Genomic DNA, 17,348 nt, shown 5'->3' with positions numbered 1-17,348 from the left:
AGGATCCTGACACAAGGAAGAAAAGAAAGCAGCAGAATACAGACCCTGGACTTCAGAAAAGCAGACTTTGACTCCCTCAGGGAACTGATGGGCAAGATCCCCTGGGAGAATAACATGAGGGGGAAAGGAGTCCAGGAGAGCTCGCTGTATTTTCAAGAATCCTTATTGAGGTTACAGGGACAAACCACCCCGATGTGTAGAAAGAATAGTAAATATGGCAGGCGACCAGCTTGGCTTAATAGTGAAATCCTTGCTGATCTTAAATACAAAAAAGAAGCTTACAAGAAGTGGAAGACTGGACAAATGACCAGGGATGAGTATAAAAATATTGCTCGGGCATGCAGGAGTGAAATCAGGAAGGCCAAATCAGACCTGGAGTTGCAGCTAGCAAGAGATGTTAAGAGTAACAAGAAGGATTTCTTCAGGTATGTTAGCAACAAGAAGAAAGTCAAGGAAAGTGTGGGCCCCTTACTGAATGAGGGAGGCAACCTAGTGACAGAGGATGTGGAAAAAGCTAATGTACTCAATGCTTTTTTTGCCTCTGTCTTCACGAACAAGGTCAGCTCCCAGACTACTGCACTGGGCAGCACAGCATGGGGAGGAGGTGACCAGCCCTCTGTGGAGAAAGAAGTGGTTCAGGACTATTTAGAAAAGCTGGATGAGCACAAGTCCATAGGGCCGGATGCGTTGCATCCAAGAGTGCTAAAGGAGTTGGCGGATGTGATTGCAGAGCCATTCGCCATTATCTTTGAAAACTCATGGCGATCGGGGGAAGTCCCGGACAACTGGAAAAAGGCTAATGTAGTGCCCATCTTTAAAAAAGAGAAGAAGGAGGATCCTGGGAACTACAGGCCAGTCAGCCTCACCTCAGTCCCCGGAAAAATCATGGAGCAGGTCCTCAAGGAATCAATTCTGAAGCACTTAGAGGAGAGGAAAGTGATCAGGAATAGTCAGCATGGATTCACCAAGGGCAAGTCATGCCTGACTAATCTAATTGCCTTCTATGATGAGATAACTGTTCTGTGGATGAAGGGAAAGCAGTGGACGTGTTGTTCCTTGACTTTAGCAAAGCTTTTAACACTGTCTCCCACAGTATTCTTGCCAGCAAGTTAAAGACGTATGGGCTGGATGAATGGACTATAAGGTGGATAGAAAGCTGGCTAGATTGTCGAGCTCAACGGGTAGTGATCAATGGCTCCATGTCTAGTTGGCAGCCAGTATCAAGTGGAGTGCCCCACGGGTCGGTCCTGGGGCCGGTTTTGTTCAATATCTTCATAAATGATCTGGAGGATGGTGTGGATTGCACCCTCAGCAAGTTTGCAGACGACACTAAACTGGAAGGAGAGGTAGATACGCTGGAGGGTAGGGATAGGATACAGAGGGACCTAGACAAATTGGAGGATTGGGCCAAAAGAAATCTGATGAGGTTCAACAAGGACAAGTGCAGAGTCCTGCACTTAGGACGCAAGAATCCAATGCACTGCTACAGACTAGGGACCAAATGTCTAGGCAGCAGTTCCGCAGAGAAGGACCTAGGGGTTACAGTGGACAAGAAGCTGGATATGAGTCAACAGTGTGCCCTTGTTGCCAAGAAGGCCAATGGCATTTTGGGATGTATAAGTAGGGACATTGCCAGCAGATCGAGGGATGTGATCGTTCCCCTCTATTCGACACTGGTGAGGCCTCATCTGGAGTACTGTGTCCAGTTTTGGGCCCCACACTACAAGAAGGATGTGGAAAAATTGGAAGGAGTCCAGCGGAGGGCAACAAAAATGATTAGGGGACTGGAACACATGAGTTATGAGGAGAGGCTGAGGGAACTGGGGATGTTTAGTCTACGGAAGAGAAGAATGAGGGGGGATTTGATAGCTGCTTTCAACTACCTGAAAGGGGGTTCCAAAGAGGATGGATCTAGACTATTCTCAGTGGTAGCAGATGACAGAACAAGGAGTAATGGTCTCAAGTTGCAGTGGGGGAGATTTAGGTTGGATATTAGGAAAAACTTTTTCACTAGGAGGGTGGTGATACACTGGAATGCGTTACCTAGGGAGGTGGTAGAATCTCCTTCCTTAGAAGTTTTTAAGGTCAGGCTTGACAAAGCCCTGGCTGGGATGATTTAATTGGGGATCGGTCCTGGTTTGAGCAGGGGGTTGGACTAGATGACTTCCTGAGGTCCCTTCCAACCCTGATATTCTATGATTCTATGAAATATTTTAAAAATATTGTTTATTTCATCTTTATCTCATCCTTTTTTAATTTCTATTTTTGTGTATGTTTTATAATGTACATAATATATTAGTACAGTAGTACATGTATATAATTTATAAATAAATAAATATACATATATTGGGGGTGTGCGCTCAAAAAATTTTTACTGGCAGGGATGCGCGATCAAAAAAGTTTGGAGACCACTGGCCTAGAGCAGGAAGCAAATGGCCCTGCAGGCGGAGCCTGTCTGGAGGGCCGGGAGGGTTCAGGGCGTCACAGGCAGATCTGTACACTCCAGCCAAGCTGTTATTAACGCACCCATTGTGCTAGGTCCTGTGTGTAAGCAGCGTCTGAATGGGCTCTCCCTTGCCATCTAGTGATGAACTGGGGAAAAGACCTCAGGAGCGTTCTATCTGCACAGACACATCAACTTTGCCTAGGTGATCAGTGAACAGATCCTCTTGCCAAAGCAGAGGCGACGAGTAACTGTTGATAGTGGGAGGGGGCACAATTTAAAGGTTTTGATAGTATGCCAAAAAAAGAAATAAAAATATAAACCCTGGCAAAAATCCACGTGCCCCTCCCGCTATGCGCCGCCTCTGTGCCAAAGTGATCAATTTTGGCTATTTTGGGTAAAGAAAGGCAAGAGAGATGACTCCAGCAACTGGAGATCCATTTCTCTCTGTTCCAGCATGTACAAATTTTATACCAGCTGCCTCACGGCTGGGTTAACAGACTGGTCAGTGAACAGAGGAGCTCCATCCAGGAAGGCTTCATGTCATGTGAACCCTGTTACGAACACAACTTTGTCCTTCGAACTGCCATCCACACAGCCAGAAGGGCACTGAGGCAATATGCCATAGCATGACTTGACCTGGCTAATGCTTTCAGATCCATGTCCCATCAGCATATTTTTGCCATGCTCCAAGAGTATGGGATGCCTGAAAACTTTCTACAACTGGTCCAGTAACTTTATGTAGGCTGCACCACCACCATCCGCTGCATGGAAGGAGAGACTCCAAAAATTCCAATCCGTAGCAGCGTGAAGCAAGGCAGTCCCCTCAGCCCCACTGTTTTCAACCTAGCCATGGAACCACACATTCGAGTGATCTCCAGTGGTCTAGACTGTTTGGACCTGTACGGCAACAGAATGAATATCCTGGCCTACGCAGAGGATCTGGTCCTCATCGCAGACAGCCCTGAGAGTCTCCAACAAATGCTCAATGTCACCAGCCAGGCTACCAACTCGATGGGATTCCACTTCAACGCTAGGAAATGCGCATCCCTGCATATCAATGGCAGTAGAAGGGACTTGGTCCAGGCGACACCATTCTAGATCCACGGTGAACCAATGATCATAGAATCATAGAATATCAGGGTTGGAAGGGACCTCAGGAGGTCATCTAGTCCAACCCCCTGCTCAAAGCAGGACCAATCCCCAATCAAATCATCCCAGCCAAGGCTTTGTCAAGCCTGACCTTAAAAACTTCCAAGGAAGGAGATTCTACCACCTCCCTAGGTAATGCATTCCAGTGTTTCACCACCCTCCTAGTGAAAAAGTTTTTCCTAATATCCAACCTAAACCTCCCCCACTGAAACTTGAGACCATTACTCCTTGTCCTGTCCTCTTCTACCACTGAGAATAGTCTAGAACCATCCTCTCTGGAACCACCTCTCAGGTAGTTGAAAGCAGCTATCAAATCCCCCCTCATTCTTCTCTTCCGCAGACTAAATAATCCCAGTTCCCTCAGCCTCTCCTCATAAGTCATGTGTTCCAGACCCCTAATCATTTTTGTTGCCCTTCGCTGGACTCTCTCCAATTTATCCACATCCTTCTTGTAGTGTGGGGCCCAAAACTGGACACAGTACTCCAGATGAGGCCTCACCAATGTCGAATAGAGGGGAACGATCAAGTCCCTCAATCTGCTTGCTATGCTCCTACTTATACATCCCAAAATGCCATTGGCCTTCTTGGCAACAAGGGCACACTGCTGACTCATATCCAGCTTCTTGTCCACTGTAACCCCTAGGTCCTTTTCCGCAGAACTGCTGCCTAGCCATTCGGTCCCTAGTCTGTAGCTGTGCATTGGGTTCTTCCGTCCTAAGTGCAGGACCCTGCACTTATCCTTATTGAACCTCATCAGGTTTCTTTTGGCCCAATCCTCCAATTTGTCTAGGTCCCTCTGTATCCTATCTCTGCCCTCCAGCATATCTACCACTCCTCCCAGTTTAGTATCATCCGCAAATTTGCTGAGAGTGCAATCCACACCATCCTCCAGATCATTTATGAAGATATTGAACAAAACCGGCCCCAGGACCGACCCCTGGGGCAGTCCACTTGACACTTGATCTTCCTTGAAGATGGGCAAGCATACCAACATCTGGGCACGCCCACAGGTTTCCATGTCCAGCAGACATCTGAGGATACGATCGCGGCAATCCTATGGGATGTGGCCAAGATCGACTCCTCCCTACTGCCACCATGGCAGAAGATCAGCACCTTGAACACTTTCCTGATCCCCTGTATTTCATTTGTCCTGAGGGGATCTGCCATGGTGACGGTACCTCTCAAGAAGATGGACAACACCATCAGGCAGCTAGTGAAGAAGTGGATGTTTCTTCTCCAGAAGGCCAGCAATGAACTGGTGTACATCTCGCACAGGCAGAGCGTCGCCAATGTCCCTCAAATGGGTGATCTGTGCGACGTTGCAGTGATCACTCAGGCCTTCTGACGTGCCCGGACGCCATGGTGAGGAACATCGCAGCAAGTGCTATGCATGATGTCAGGAAGAAGCGAATCACCAGGACCTGCTCCAACCAACATGTCGCCACCTACCTGAGCAGCTCCCTGGAAGGTGAATTTGGAAGAGTGGGGAGAGGCTTTCCTATGGACTCATACTCGCAATGCTACGAGATGACTGGAGAAGCATATCGGCTGCCACTGGATGTGGTACGAGGAATGCCAGGAGCTGGGAGTGCTGGTGCCACAGGTGAAGATTACAGAGCACAGAGTTATCATTCTGAGAGCTAGAAACATGCTGGAGACAACCCTGAAGGATGCCATCTCCCGCCTGTACGTAGGAAACCTGAAATGGAAGCCGGACCAGGGCAAGGCCTTTGAGGTGACATCCAAGCAATCACTTCCAGGGGCAATCACTTCCAGCTTCACCCAATTTGCTGACTGGAAGTTCATCCACAGGGCCCATCTCAACTGCGTCCCGCTGAACGGAGCTGTCTGCCATGGAAATCGGAACAAGCGATGCAGGAAGTGCAGCTATGCCAATGAGACCCTACCCCATGTCCTGTGTATCTGCAAGCCTCATTCCAGAGCCTGGCAGCTGCACGACAACACCATCCAGGATTGCCTAGTCAGAGCCATCCCGCCACCCATGGGGAAGGTGGCCGTGAACTCCACCATCCCTGGAACAGACAGCCAACTGCGACCAGACATCATCATCACTAATGAGGCACAGAAGAAGATCATCATGGTGGATGTCACAGTTCCTTTTGAGAACAGGACCCTGGCCTTCCGTGACACCCAAGCTCAAAAGCTGGAGAAATACACCCCTCGGGCTGACACCTTGAGAGCTAGGAGTTACTAGGTCCAAACTCATGCACTGATCGTCGGAGCCCTGGGCACATGGGATCCTACTAACAAGCAAGTGTTGCAGGAATGTGGAATTGGTCAGCACTACACTTGGCTGATGCGGCAACTCATGGTATCAGATGCCATCAGGTAGTCGAGGGACATCTATTTAGAACACATCACCGGACATCGGCAATACCAGGAGAGACAAGCTGGAGTGCCATTTAGAAATTAAGTCTGGAAAGTAACTGAAATACTTCTCTGGTGGATTGTATTTACTGAGGGACAACCGATCCTAAATCATAGAATCATAGAATATCAGGGTTGGAAGGGACCTCAGGAGGTCATCTAGTCCAAGCCCCTGCTCAAACCAGGACCGATCCCCAATTAAATCATCCCAGCCAGGGCTTTGTCAAGCCTGACCTTAAAAACTTCTAAGGAAGGAGATTCCACCACCTCCCTAGGTAACGCATTCCAGTGTTTCACCACCCTCCTAGTGAAACAGTTTTTCCTAATATTCAACCTAAATCTCCGCCACTGCAACTTGAGACCATTACTCCTTGTCCTGTCATCCACTACCACTGAGAATAGTCTAGATCCATCCTCTTTGGAACCCCCTTTCAGGTAGTTGAAAGCAGCTATCCAATCCCCCCTCATTCTTCTCTTCTGAAGACTAAACAATCCCAGTTCCCTCAGCCTCTCTTCATAAGTCATGTGTTCCAGTCCCCTAATCATTTTTGTTGCCCTCCGCTGGACTCTCTCCAATTTTTCTACATCCTTCTTGTAGTGTGGGGCCCAAAACTGGACACAGTACTCCAGATGAGGCCTCACCAAAATCGAATAGAGGGGAACGATCAAGTCCCTCAATCTGCTGGCAATGCCCCTACTTATACATCCCAAAATGCCATTGGCCTTCTTGGCAACAAGGGCACAGTGTTGACTCATATCCAGCTTCTCATCCACTGTAACCCCTAGGTCCTTTTCTGCAGAACTGCTGCCTAGCCATTCGGTCCCTAGTCTGTAGCGGTGCATGGGATTCTTCCGTCCTAAGTGCAGGACTCTGCACTTGTCCTTGTTGAACCTCATCAGATTTCTTTTGGCCCAATCCTCCAATTTGTCTCGGTCCCTCTGTATCCTATCCCTACCCTCCAGCGTATCTACCTCTCCTTCCAGTTTAGTGTCATCTGCAAACTTGCTGAGGGTGCAATCCACACCATCCTCCAGATCATTTATGAAGATATTGAACAAAACCAGCCCCAGGACCAACCCTCGGGGTACTCCGCTTGATACTGGCTGCCAACTAGACATGGAGCCATTGATCACTACCCGTTGAGCCCGACAATCTAGCCAACTTTCTACCCACCTTATAGTGCATTCATCCAGCTCATACTTCTTTAACTTGCTGGCAAGAATACTGTGGGAGACAGTGTCAAAAGCTTTGCTAAAATCAAGGAACAACACGTCCACTGCTTTCCCTTCGTCCACAGAACCAGTTATCTCATCATAGAAGGCAATTAGATTAGTCAGGCATGACTTGCCCTTGGTGAATCCATGCTGACTGTTCCTGATCACTTTCCTCTCATCAAAGTGCTTCAGAATTGATTCCTTGAGGACCTGCTCCATGATTTTTCCGGAGACTGAGGTGAGGCTGACTGGCCTGTAGTTCCCAGGATCCTCCTTCTTCCCTTTTTTAAAGATGGGCACTACATTAGCCTTTTTCCAGTCGTCCGGGACTTCCCCCGATCGCCATGAGTTTTCAAAGATAATGGACAATGGCTCCGCAATCAGATCCGCCAACTCCTTTAGCACTCTCGGATGCAGCGCATCCGGCCCCATGGACTTGTGCTCATCCAGCTTTTCTAAATAGTCCCAAACCACTTCTTTCTCCACAGAGGGCTGGTCGCCTCCTCCCCATGCTGCCTGATGCCTATCGTTTTCTGCCTGGCGGCATTGTCCCACCCACCTCCATAATCCTTCACAGCACCCAGTCTGCCCCTGGAGTATGGATGGGCAGGAGCTAGAACACTCTCTTCTCACCGGCCCCCCTGTTTAATGGGGGCTGGGATCCCACGGCCTCCAAGACCAGGGCGGGACAAACACACCCAGAAGGCTGGCATGCCCCCACCAGCTGGCTTGGGCAGTGAGCCAACGCCTGCCCAGAGGAGCATGGTGCACAGTGAAGCTCGAGAGCTCCCTCTACTGGGCACATGGCATATGCACTGATCCCGCTGCATTTAAGCATCAAAAGAATCCTAAGGATTTTTTGGCAACTAACAGATCCGGAGCTGCTCTGGGCTAACTGAGGAACACTGTCTGTGGGGCTGGTGACTGGGCTGCTACTGTATGGATAGACTGATTTCGTTTAATGGGGGCTGTTGGGAAGGGAAAGAATGGCTCAAGATAAGCTACCTCTCAGCAAACACTGAGCTCTCAAGGGGCAATGCCAGAACTATTAGTTTTCTACTATTTTCTATTAGTTGCCTCCTCTCCAGCCAACCCCCAAACCTGGTTTGCACCAGGACAGAAGATACAAGGGAGCACAGAAAGAACAAGACAGCTCTGGCAGGATTAAAAGGGACCCTATCTGCAGTGAGAGGGAACCAGGCTGAGCCACAGGGCCCCGCTGAGGCCATCTGACGAAGTCGGGCCTGCCTAGGTTGGCAGTGGGGGATGGCAGGACTCTAGGCAAGGCACACAGCTGGAGGCAGTTGTTTTAAAATCCATTTTCTCTAATGCTCTCTTCCTGCTGCAAAGCAAGCCCTGCTCTGGGTCAGAAGGCTGCCAGGTCACGCTGCTCCACACCGGTCACAGACTTCCACAGGGAGGGACCACAGGAGCTGAACCCAGCTGGACTTGTGGGGTAAGCGCAGTGGCTACACAGACATCTGTAGCCCAGAGCCCATTCTAAGTGTGGGCGAATCGTGGCATTCCACCCCAGGAGAAGTAAAGGCTGACATCAAAGGGGGGCACTCAGAGATAAAAGAGGGGCCAGAGGGGCCGAAGTGTCCCAGTGACCGGTCTCTGAACACTGGTTTGTTGCAGAAGCAGGAAAGTTCCCATCTCTTTATGGGGAGCCGCTGCTTGGAATGTTAGTTGTTACACTCCTGTCTGCAAATCCTGACACCTCGCAGGGTGCTCTGCAGCGGCTGTACCCGAGGGGGTGGGATTTGCTGATAACTGGGTTTAATCAAATACATTTGTTGTTTCAAGTTTTAGGTGACAAAACTTTTTTGATTTCTACAATGTCAGGTGACAAGAGGCACCTGGGTCTCTAGGCAGCATGATCCAGTGGACCAGGCAATGCACCAGGCAGCAGGGGACCTGGATTCTGTCCCTGTCTCTGCCACAGCCAGCTGGGTACCTTTGGGCAAGTCACCTCTGCTCACTGTGCCTGTTCCAGCCCTTGGCTGTCCTGGCTAGTCAGCGGGAAACTCTTTGGGATGGGACCTAGCACAGTGGGGCCTCAAGACGCTTCTGGAATGTTGATAAGTCACCATTCAAACCAGCTTCCCTCAGAGGCCTGACCCCCATCTCCCATGCATCGCTTCTGGGCATGTGCACCTCTCAGCCTTGGCCTCTCCCTGCCCAGGACACTGCACTGAATTTTGAGATGGTGACATCACCATAGGTTGGAAATTTGACTTAAGCTCCCCCAGAGCCACCTGCTGCCCGCCTGCAGAGCCTAGGAACACAGTTCACTGGAACCCTCTCCTGGCAGTGCCGGTTCTGTTCTGCCATTTGGTCCGAGGGCTGTAATTACTCCCAGTGCTTGTAAATCAGCTATGGTGCTCCCCACAAGAAGCCCAATCATTTCACCCTAGCTCTTTGGGAGTCAGGGACTGAACCATTAATTCCTCCGCCAGCCACAGGCCAATCTCTACCCCCTGGGGTAGCCCCACAGCTGCCCCACTGATTTTTGGGGCATTCCCCAGCAGATTTCTCTGCATGAACTACCATCACAGGGACAGATTAGGGTTTTGTGGGGCCCCTGGGCCAGAGAAAGTGGGGGCCCTTCCCCACCCCTTCCACCTGGAGTCCATCCGTCCTTCCCCCCACTCCCTTCTCCAGTGCTCCTGCCCAGGAAATGGGGTCAGGACACGGGGGCTTGCCCCACTCTGCCCGCCCAACTGGCACTCCTTCCAGGGAGCGGGGTGAGGGCATGGGGGTGCCCATTTTTCCGGGGGCCCCCAATTGGCCGGGGTACCTGGGCACGGGCCCCACTGGCCCAGTGGCTAATCCTCCACTGGTCACACACTGCTGCAGGAGACATGGAAACAGTGTCCCCGAGAGACAGAGCTGAGTCAGGCTGATCCACTGCACATCTGGGAGCCTTTAACTGCATGGATTAATGCTTGGTCCAGTCCTGGGCTCCCACCGTGCTTACCCCATATGGCAGGCACAGACTCACTGGAGACAGGGACAGCCAGCTCAGGGGTTCCTCAGCATGACCCTGGCTCTGGCTCGGATCCAGCCCAGCTTGGTAGAGGGTGAAAGCTGACAATCTACAGCCCGACAATTGCTCTGTGCCTGTCTCTCAGGAACACCAGCCCATATGGCAATCCTTGCTGGCAACAGCCCAACAGGCATGGAGTAGGGACTCCCCTCGCAGCCCTAGAAGAGGTGCCCCCAGATGGGGAAGAGAGGCACTGCCCTGCCGGGGGGCGGGGGGCTTGCCCCAGCCAGGCTGTCACTGCTCAGTGGGTATGGAGAGGAGCAGCCCACCCTTTGTCGTGTCTGTATACCACTGGGCATTACAAATCCACTGGGATGGGGCTCGGGCAGCCTCCCCTGGGCAAAACAAGCTCATCTCCTCCATGTCTGTGCATCCAGCATGGGGTGTCCTGTCACAAGCGTTCTCACTGCATTGCAAGGTGCAGGGGCGCTGGGGAGTGCCTAGCACAGCAGTCCCTTTGGGGACCAGCAGAGTCCCGCAGGAGAGCAAAGCTGCTGGCCTGGACAGTAGTCAGGGCGGCTTCTCCCCAGCTCTGCGGGAGGGAATGATTTCACAGCACCTTCTAGAGGAAGCCGGGATTATGCCTGCCCAGTCTGCTGCCTGGTATTGCAACGCCAGACCTGATCTCGCAGGCTGCATGGGCGCTATTGTCAGCTGGTGGTTGCTGTGTGCTCCCCTGGCACTGCACCACCCTGCTGTGCTCATGCTGCTCCATGCTCAGTGATCTCCCCTTCCCCAAAGCAGGCATCCCCCGCAGCCACTCATCCCCCAGCCATACAGCACCTCGCCGCACCCACCCAGGGCAGCCCCTGCAGTGCTGGGCGCCCCCTTTCCTCTGCGCAGGGACCTCCTGCAGTCACCTACCCTTTCCTTTCACTGTGGAGTGGCTGATCTTCCTCCGCCTGCTCACACGCGCCCCTCTCTGCTTCCTCGGCGAGGATTGGACCACGGCAACCTTCACCTCAGGGGACAGCGCACGCGCCATCTCCATGGTCTGGAAACTCCAGTCCATCCCTGCCAGAGAGAAGACAGCACAGCTGAGAACAGCCTCGCTCAGCACATGGCACAGACAGAGCAGTGGCCACATGGTGTGCGCCAGGCTGTGCAGCACCCTCCACCTCACCTTCTCCAGGTACAATCATTCCCCCTGCCCAGCCATGGTCTGCCCCAGACACCCGCCAGGGCCCATCCCCCCTCTGGATGCATCATGTATAAGGCAATCTCCACTAACCCCCTTCTGCCTGCGGCCATCAGTCCAGGAGCTGGGAAGGAGATCGCTGCCCACAGGGCTACTCTGTGAGCATGCACTTGACCTGTAACACAGAGCAGCAAGTAGCAGCAGCTCTGTGAACCATGGCAAGGGGCCAACCTGTGAGCTCACCCTGGGTTTAGATGCAGATTTGCCACACAGAGAGGGAATTGTTTCCCACTGGTCAGAGTAATTCCCTGTGCCCCCTTGGGACACAGAGCTCATGTATCAGCGTGGTAGCCAAGTTAGTCTGTATCAGCAAAAACAACGAGGAGTCCTTGAGGCACCTTAGAGACTAACAAATTTATTTGGGCATAAGCTTTCATGGGCTAGAACCCACTTCATCAGATGCATGGAGTGGAAAATACAGGAGCAGGTATAAATGCATGAAAGGATGGGAGTTGCCTTACCAAGTGTGAGGTCGGTCTAATGAGACAATTCACTTAACAGCAGGATACCAAGGGAGGAAAAATAACTTTTGAAGTGGTAATGACAGTGGCCCATTACAGACAGTTGACAAGAAGGTGTGAGTAACAGTAGGGGGAAATTAGTATTGGGGAAATTAGGTTTAGGTTTTTTAATGACCCAACCACTCCCAGTCATTATTCAGGCCTAATCTGATGGTGTCCAGTTTGCAAATTAATTCCAGTTCTGCAGTTTCATGTTGGAGTCTGTTTTTGAAGATTTTTTGCTGAAGAATTGCCACTTTTAGGTCTGTTATTGAGTGGCCAGAGAGACTGAAGTGTTCTCCTACTGGTTTTTGAATGTTATGATTCCTGATTTCAGATTTGTGTCCATTTATTCTTTTGCGTAGAGACTGTCCAGTTTGGCCAATGTACATGGCAGAGGGGCATTGCTGGCACATGATAGCATATATCACATTGGTAGATGTGCAGGTGAACGAGCCCCTGATGGTGTGGCTGATGTGGTTAGGTCCTATGATGGTGTCCCTTGAATAGATATGTGGACAGAGTTGGCACCGGGGTTTGTTGCAGGGTTTGGTTCCTGGGATGGTGTTTTTCTAGTGTGGTGTGTAGTTGCTGGCGAATATTTGCTTCAGGATGGGGGGCTGTCTGTAAGCAAGGACTGGCCTGTCTCCCAAGGTCTGTGTGATTGAGGGATCGTCCTTCAGGTTAGGTTGTAGATCCTTGATGAGGCGCTGGAGAGGTTTTAGTTGGGGGCTGTAGGTGACGGCTAGTGGCGTTCTGTTACTTTCTTTGTTGGGCCTGTCTTGTAGTAGGTGACTTCTGGGTACCCTTCTGGCTCTGTCAATCTGTTTCTTCACTTCACCAGGTGGGTATTGTAGTTGTAAGAATGCTTGATAGAGATTCTGTAGGTGTTTGTTTCTGTCTGAGGCATTGGAGCAAATGCAGTTGTATCTTAGAGCTTGGCTGTAGACAATGGATCGTGTGATGTGGTCTGGATGAAAAGCTGGAGGCATATAGGTAAGTATAGCGGTCAGTAGGTTTCCGGTATAGGGTGGTGTTTATGTGACTATCGCTTATTAGCACTGTAGTGTCTAGGAAATGGACCTCTTGTGCAGACTGGTCCAGGTTGAGGTTGATGGTGGGGTGGAAATTGTTGAAATCTTGGTGGAATTCCTCGAGGGCTTCTTTTCCATGGGTCCAGATGATGAAGATGTCATCAATGTAGTGCAAGTAGAGTAGGGGTATAAGGGGAGGAGAGCTGAGGGAGCGTTGTTCTAAGTCAGCCATAAAAATGTTGGCATACTGTGGGGCCATGCAGGTACCCATAGCAGTGCCACTGACTTGAAGGTATACATTGTCCCCAAATGTGAAATAGTTGTGTGTGAGGACAAAGTCACAAAGTTCAGCCACCAGGTTTGCCGTGATGGTATCGGGGATGCTATTCCTGATGGCTTGTAGTCCATCTTTGTGTGGAATGTTGGTGTAGAGGGCTTCTAGATCCATAGTGGCCAGGATGGTGTTTTCTGGAAGATCACCAAAGGACTGTAGTTTCCTCAGGAAGTCAGTGGTGTCTCGAAGATAGCTAGGAGTGCTGGTAGCGTAGGGCCTGAGGAGGGAGTCCACATAGCCAGATAATCCTGCTGTCAGGATGCCGATGGCTGAGATGATGAGGCATTCAGGATTCACAGGTTTATGGATCTTGGGTAGCAGAAAAAAAAACCCTGGTCAGGGCTTAGGGGTGTGTCTGTGTAGATTTGTTCCTGTGCTTCTTTAGGGAGTTTCTTGAGCAGATGGTGTAGTTTCTTTTGGTAACCCTCAGTGGGATCAGAGGGTAATGGTCTGTAGAACGTGGTGTTAGAGAGTTGCCTAGCCTCTCGTTCATACTCCAACCTATTCATGATGATGACAGCATCTCCTTTGTCAGCCTTTTTGATTATAATGTCAGAGTTGTTTCTGAGGCTGTGGATGGCATTGTGTTCTGCACGGCTGAGGTTATGGGGCAAGTGATGCTGCTTTTCCACAATTTCGGCCTGTGCACGTCGGTGGAAGCACTCTATGTAGAAGTCCAGTCTGTTGTTTCGACCTTCAGGAGGAGTCCACGCAGAATCCTTCTTTTTGTAGTGTTGGCAGGAAGGTTCCTGTGGGTTAGTATGCTGTTCAGTGGTGTGGTGGAAATATTCTTTGAGTCAGAGACGTCAAAAGTAGGATTGTAGGTCACTGCAGAACAGTATCATGTTCGTGGGGGTGGTGGGCAGAAAGAGAGGCCCCAAGATAGGACAGACTCTTCTGCTGGGCTAAGAGTCTAGCTGGATAGATTAACAATATTGTTGAAGTGTTGTGGCCCCTTGTGGCATGTAGGAATTTAGATAGTTTAGTGTCCTTTTTCCTCTGTAGAGAAGCAAAGTGTGTGTTGTAAATGGCTTGTCTAGTTTTTGTAAAGTCCGGCCACAAGGGTGTTTGTGTGGAAGGTTGGTTTTTTAAGAGAGTTTCTAGTTTTGAGAGCTCATTCTTGATCTTCTCCTGTTTGCTGTATAGGATGTTGATTAGGTGGTTCCGCAGTTTCTTTGAGAATGTGTGGCACAATCTCTCACTATAGTCTGTGTGATATGTTGATTGTAATGGATTTCTTACCTTCAGTCCTTTTGATATGATGTCCATGTTAGGATATATATATTCAGGCCTGTCTGCAAAGGATTGGAATCATGTTTTGCTAAAGGGGGAGATGGGAACAGGGAATGTGGGTAAGGAAATTGGAATCATGTTTTGCTAAAGGCGGAGATGGGAACAGGGAATGTGGGTAAGGAAATTGGAATCATGTTTTGCTAAAGGCGGAGATGGGAACAGGGAATGGGGGTAAGGAAATTGGAATCATGTTTGGCTAACGGCAGGAATGGGAACAAGGACACAGGTGTAAGGCTCTGTGGTGTCAGAGCTGGGAGGAGGACACTAAGGAAGGAAACTGGAATCATGCTTGCTGGAAGTTCACCCCAATAAACATCGAATTGTTTGCACCTTTGGACTTCGGGTATTGTTGCTCTCTGTTCATGCGAGAAGGACCAGGGAAGGAAGCGGATGAAGGAATAAGCCCCCTAACGTCTTGGTGCCGGTGACTCGGATGCATCGCATCGGATAGGTGAGTGGCAGCCTGTAAGTCCCCCTCCCCAACAGTCCGCGCAGCTGCTTGGAGGGGGTATCGCGAACTCTCGTGATGGTAGTTGCGGGTTCTGGCAAGCCAGGATAAAGGATTTTTTGGATAAATGGATAAGGAGGAACCAGGGCCAATACCAGGTGCAGGGGTCAACCTGGGATGAGATTAAAAAGGAAATGGAGGAAGTGTTAGGGGACCCAGAGGTATGGGGGGTGGCTGAGGAGCCCACCCTCCTTGGTATATGGGTAGTGGAAGAAGGTCCCTGCCCATGGGGACTGGATGCCTTCCAGGGAAAGGAGGCACTTCAGTCCCCCTGTGAGAGGTTTGAAGTAAGGGCAGCATTATGGGAAGCTGCCAGTAATCTTTCAAGTTTGGTGCTGCTTCAGCAAGGGCTGCTGAAGGCTTGTAAATTAGTTAGGGGTGGTTAGAGATGATTTGGCACAACAGGGTTTAAAGTCAAAAGCAGAGTTAACAGACGACCTTTAGAGACTGGAGCTGGGACTTGGTCCTGGGGGAGTGGAGAGAAAAAAAAAAAGTTTCAAAGTGCAACCTGCATTTCCACACTTTTGTTTTTCTGAAGTTTTAATAGAGGGTACTTTGGATACTTATGTGAGATGTCAAGAAGGAAGTTCTTGTTTAATGATAAAACCCAGTTATATAAATGTAATTGTATGTGCAACTCTGTGCAGTCACATTGGACGGAAGCTTGGTCATTAAATTTTCTAAGGGGGTCAGGTCGAGTGGCTACTACCACCACTGTGCTTCTGTCCCCAGAAGCCTTTACAGCTATTCTGAGGGAAAATGGGCTCTTTTCCCAGAGAAATGGTCTATAAGGGACTGCTGCAGGCAGCAGGCAGAGAGAGAATCTGATCAAAATTATTTGACTATTGGGTAATGCAATCAAAATCACTAAAGGATGTAAGGGGTTTCTATTGGAACTTAAGTTGGCTGCTCCTGGTTGTGTCTAGTTGTACAAGATGGCAGGGTAATCGGGGTACAGTTGTGTAAAAAGAGTAATCACAGTGCAAGAAATGTTAGGCAAAAGAGAATTTTGTGTGGTAAAGGAAAAGGGGAGGAATGATGGGAACACTGAGCCTTGGGGTAGCTCTGGGGGATCAGATTGTTGCTTTGGTGGGTGTGCATGAAAATTCTGTGGGCATGGGGGAGGCAGTTACACCTTGTGTAAAATTAATTTGGCTAATATAATGTTATGGAGGTTAAACTATATGGAAGGAATTTGCATTTTCCCAGGACGTGTGCAGTGTATATTGGAGAAGGGGTAAAAGAAATGCAAATAAAACATGGTACTTCATTAAAATCCTAATAGGGCTCCAAAGGGAGCCACAATAGGTTGTGCTTTCTTGTTCAGATCTGTGTGTGATTTGGAGCAGAAGATGAAAGTAATCAGAACTCTGGTGGAAGTAAAATGCTTCCCTTTTAAGACAGTGTCTGAGCTGCTAACAGCTTTGGATCCAGAAGCAAGCTCGTAAGCCTCTGTGTAAATGCAAATTACCTAGCTGATGGGCACAAAGGAGCTGCAAATAACGAATACATCTGGTCAGCAAACAAGCTACTAGAAGACTTAGATTATGGCCCTCCAGGAAAGGGAGGTGAAAAAAACAAGTCAAGCCTGAAAATAAGGGGGACAGGTTAACCTTAAGGGGTGCGTGTGTGTGTGTACAGTGCTAAAATCTGAAGCTGTCTCTCAGCTATTACCTGAGAATAAACTTAATGCTTGGTACAGCAGAGAAACTATTGCAAACATGGTCTGTTGCACAAGAGGGGAAACTGAGGCATACCACCTCATGAATTTCATAAATGACCAGTGAGTGGGGTAATTCACTAGCCTGACTATAGAACAAAATAAGGACAGCCTGGAGGTAATTCTTCTGTTTTTCCTGCAATTAGCAAGGAAATTTGTAAAAGAAAGTGGTATTATTATTAAGCAATAATCCGTCCCCACCAGGGGGGTGGAAATTGTTTCTTTTGTTTTTCAGACACTCTACAAGCAAGCTGGCGCCAGCGGGAAAAATAACCCAGAATACCATGGATCCGTGTTTTGTGTTTGTCTGTGGTGTTTGTCTTGTTGCTAGCATTGTTGTGTTTTAATGAACAGAAAACCTCATGACATGGGTGGGGGATGGCTTCAGAAGACTGACCCTGGGGGGGAAGATGTGTATGGGAATGCAAAATGCTCCACTAGGAGGCCAGCATCTGTGTAATAGCTACCGTGGTACCTGGAAATGGAATGGCAACTAAGGTGGCCCCCACAAGCC

The 17,348-nt window shown here is 49.6% G+C and overlaps 1 protein-coding gene across 3 annotated transcripts in view; it reads right to left on the bottom strand.

Annotated features, from left to right (window-relative positions):
• The window catches only part of RGS3 (regulator of G protein signaling 3), a 242,348-nt gene that overhangs the window by 200,542 nt on the left and 24,458 nt on the right, over nucleotides 1-17,348 (bottom strand). For all 3 annotated transcript variants that reach the window (XR_012642096.1, XM_074973668.1, XM_074973669.1), the window contains exon 2: nucleotides 11,112-11,261. Coding sequence is in view for 2 of the 3 variants with exons in the window: in XM_074973668.1 (XP_074829769.1) it covers nucleotides 11,112-11,259 (148 nt within the window). In the remaining variant the exon portion in view is untranslated. The remainder of the gene's footprint in view (nucleotides 1-11,111; nucleotides 11,262-17,348) is intronic.

The sequence above is a fragment of the Natator depressus genome, chromosome 16, assembly GCF_965152275.1.
Source record: "Natator depressus isolate rNatDep1 chromosome 16, rNatDep2.hap1, whole genome shotgun sequence".
NCBI lineage: Eukaryota > Metazoa > Chordata > Testudines > Cheloniidae > Natator > Natator depressus.
The sequence above is the reverse complement of the archived record's forward strand: the minus strand, read 5'-3'. Positions and strand labels throughout refer to the sequence as shown.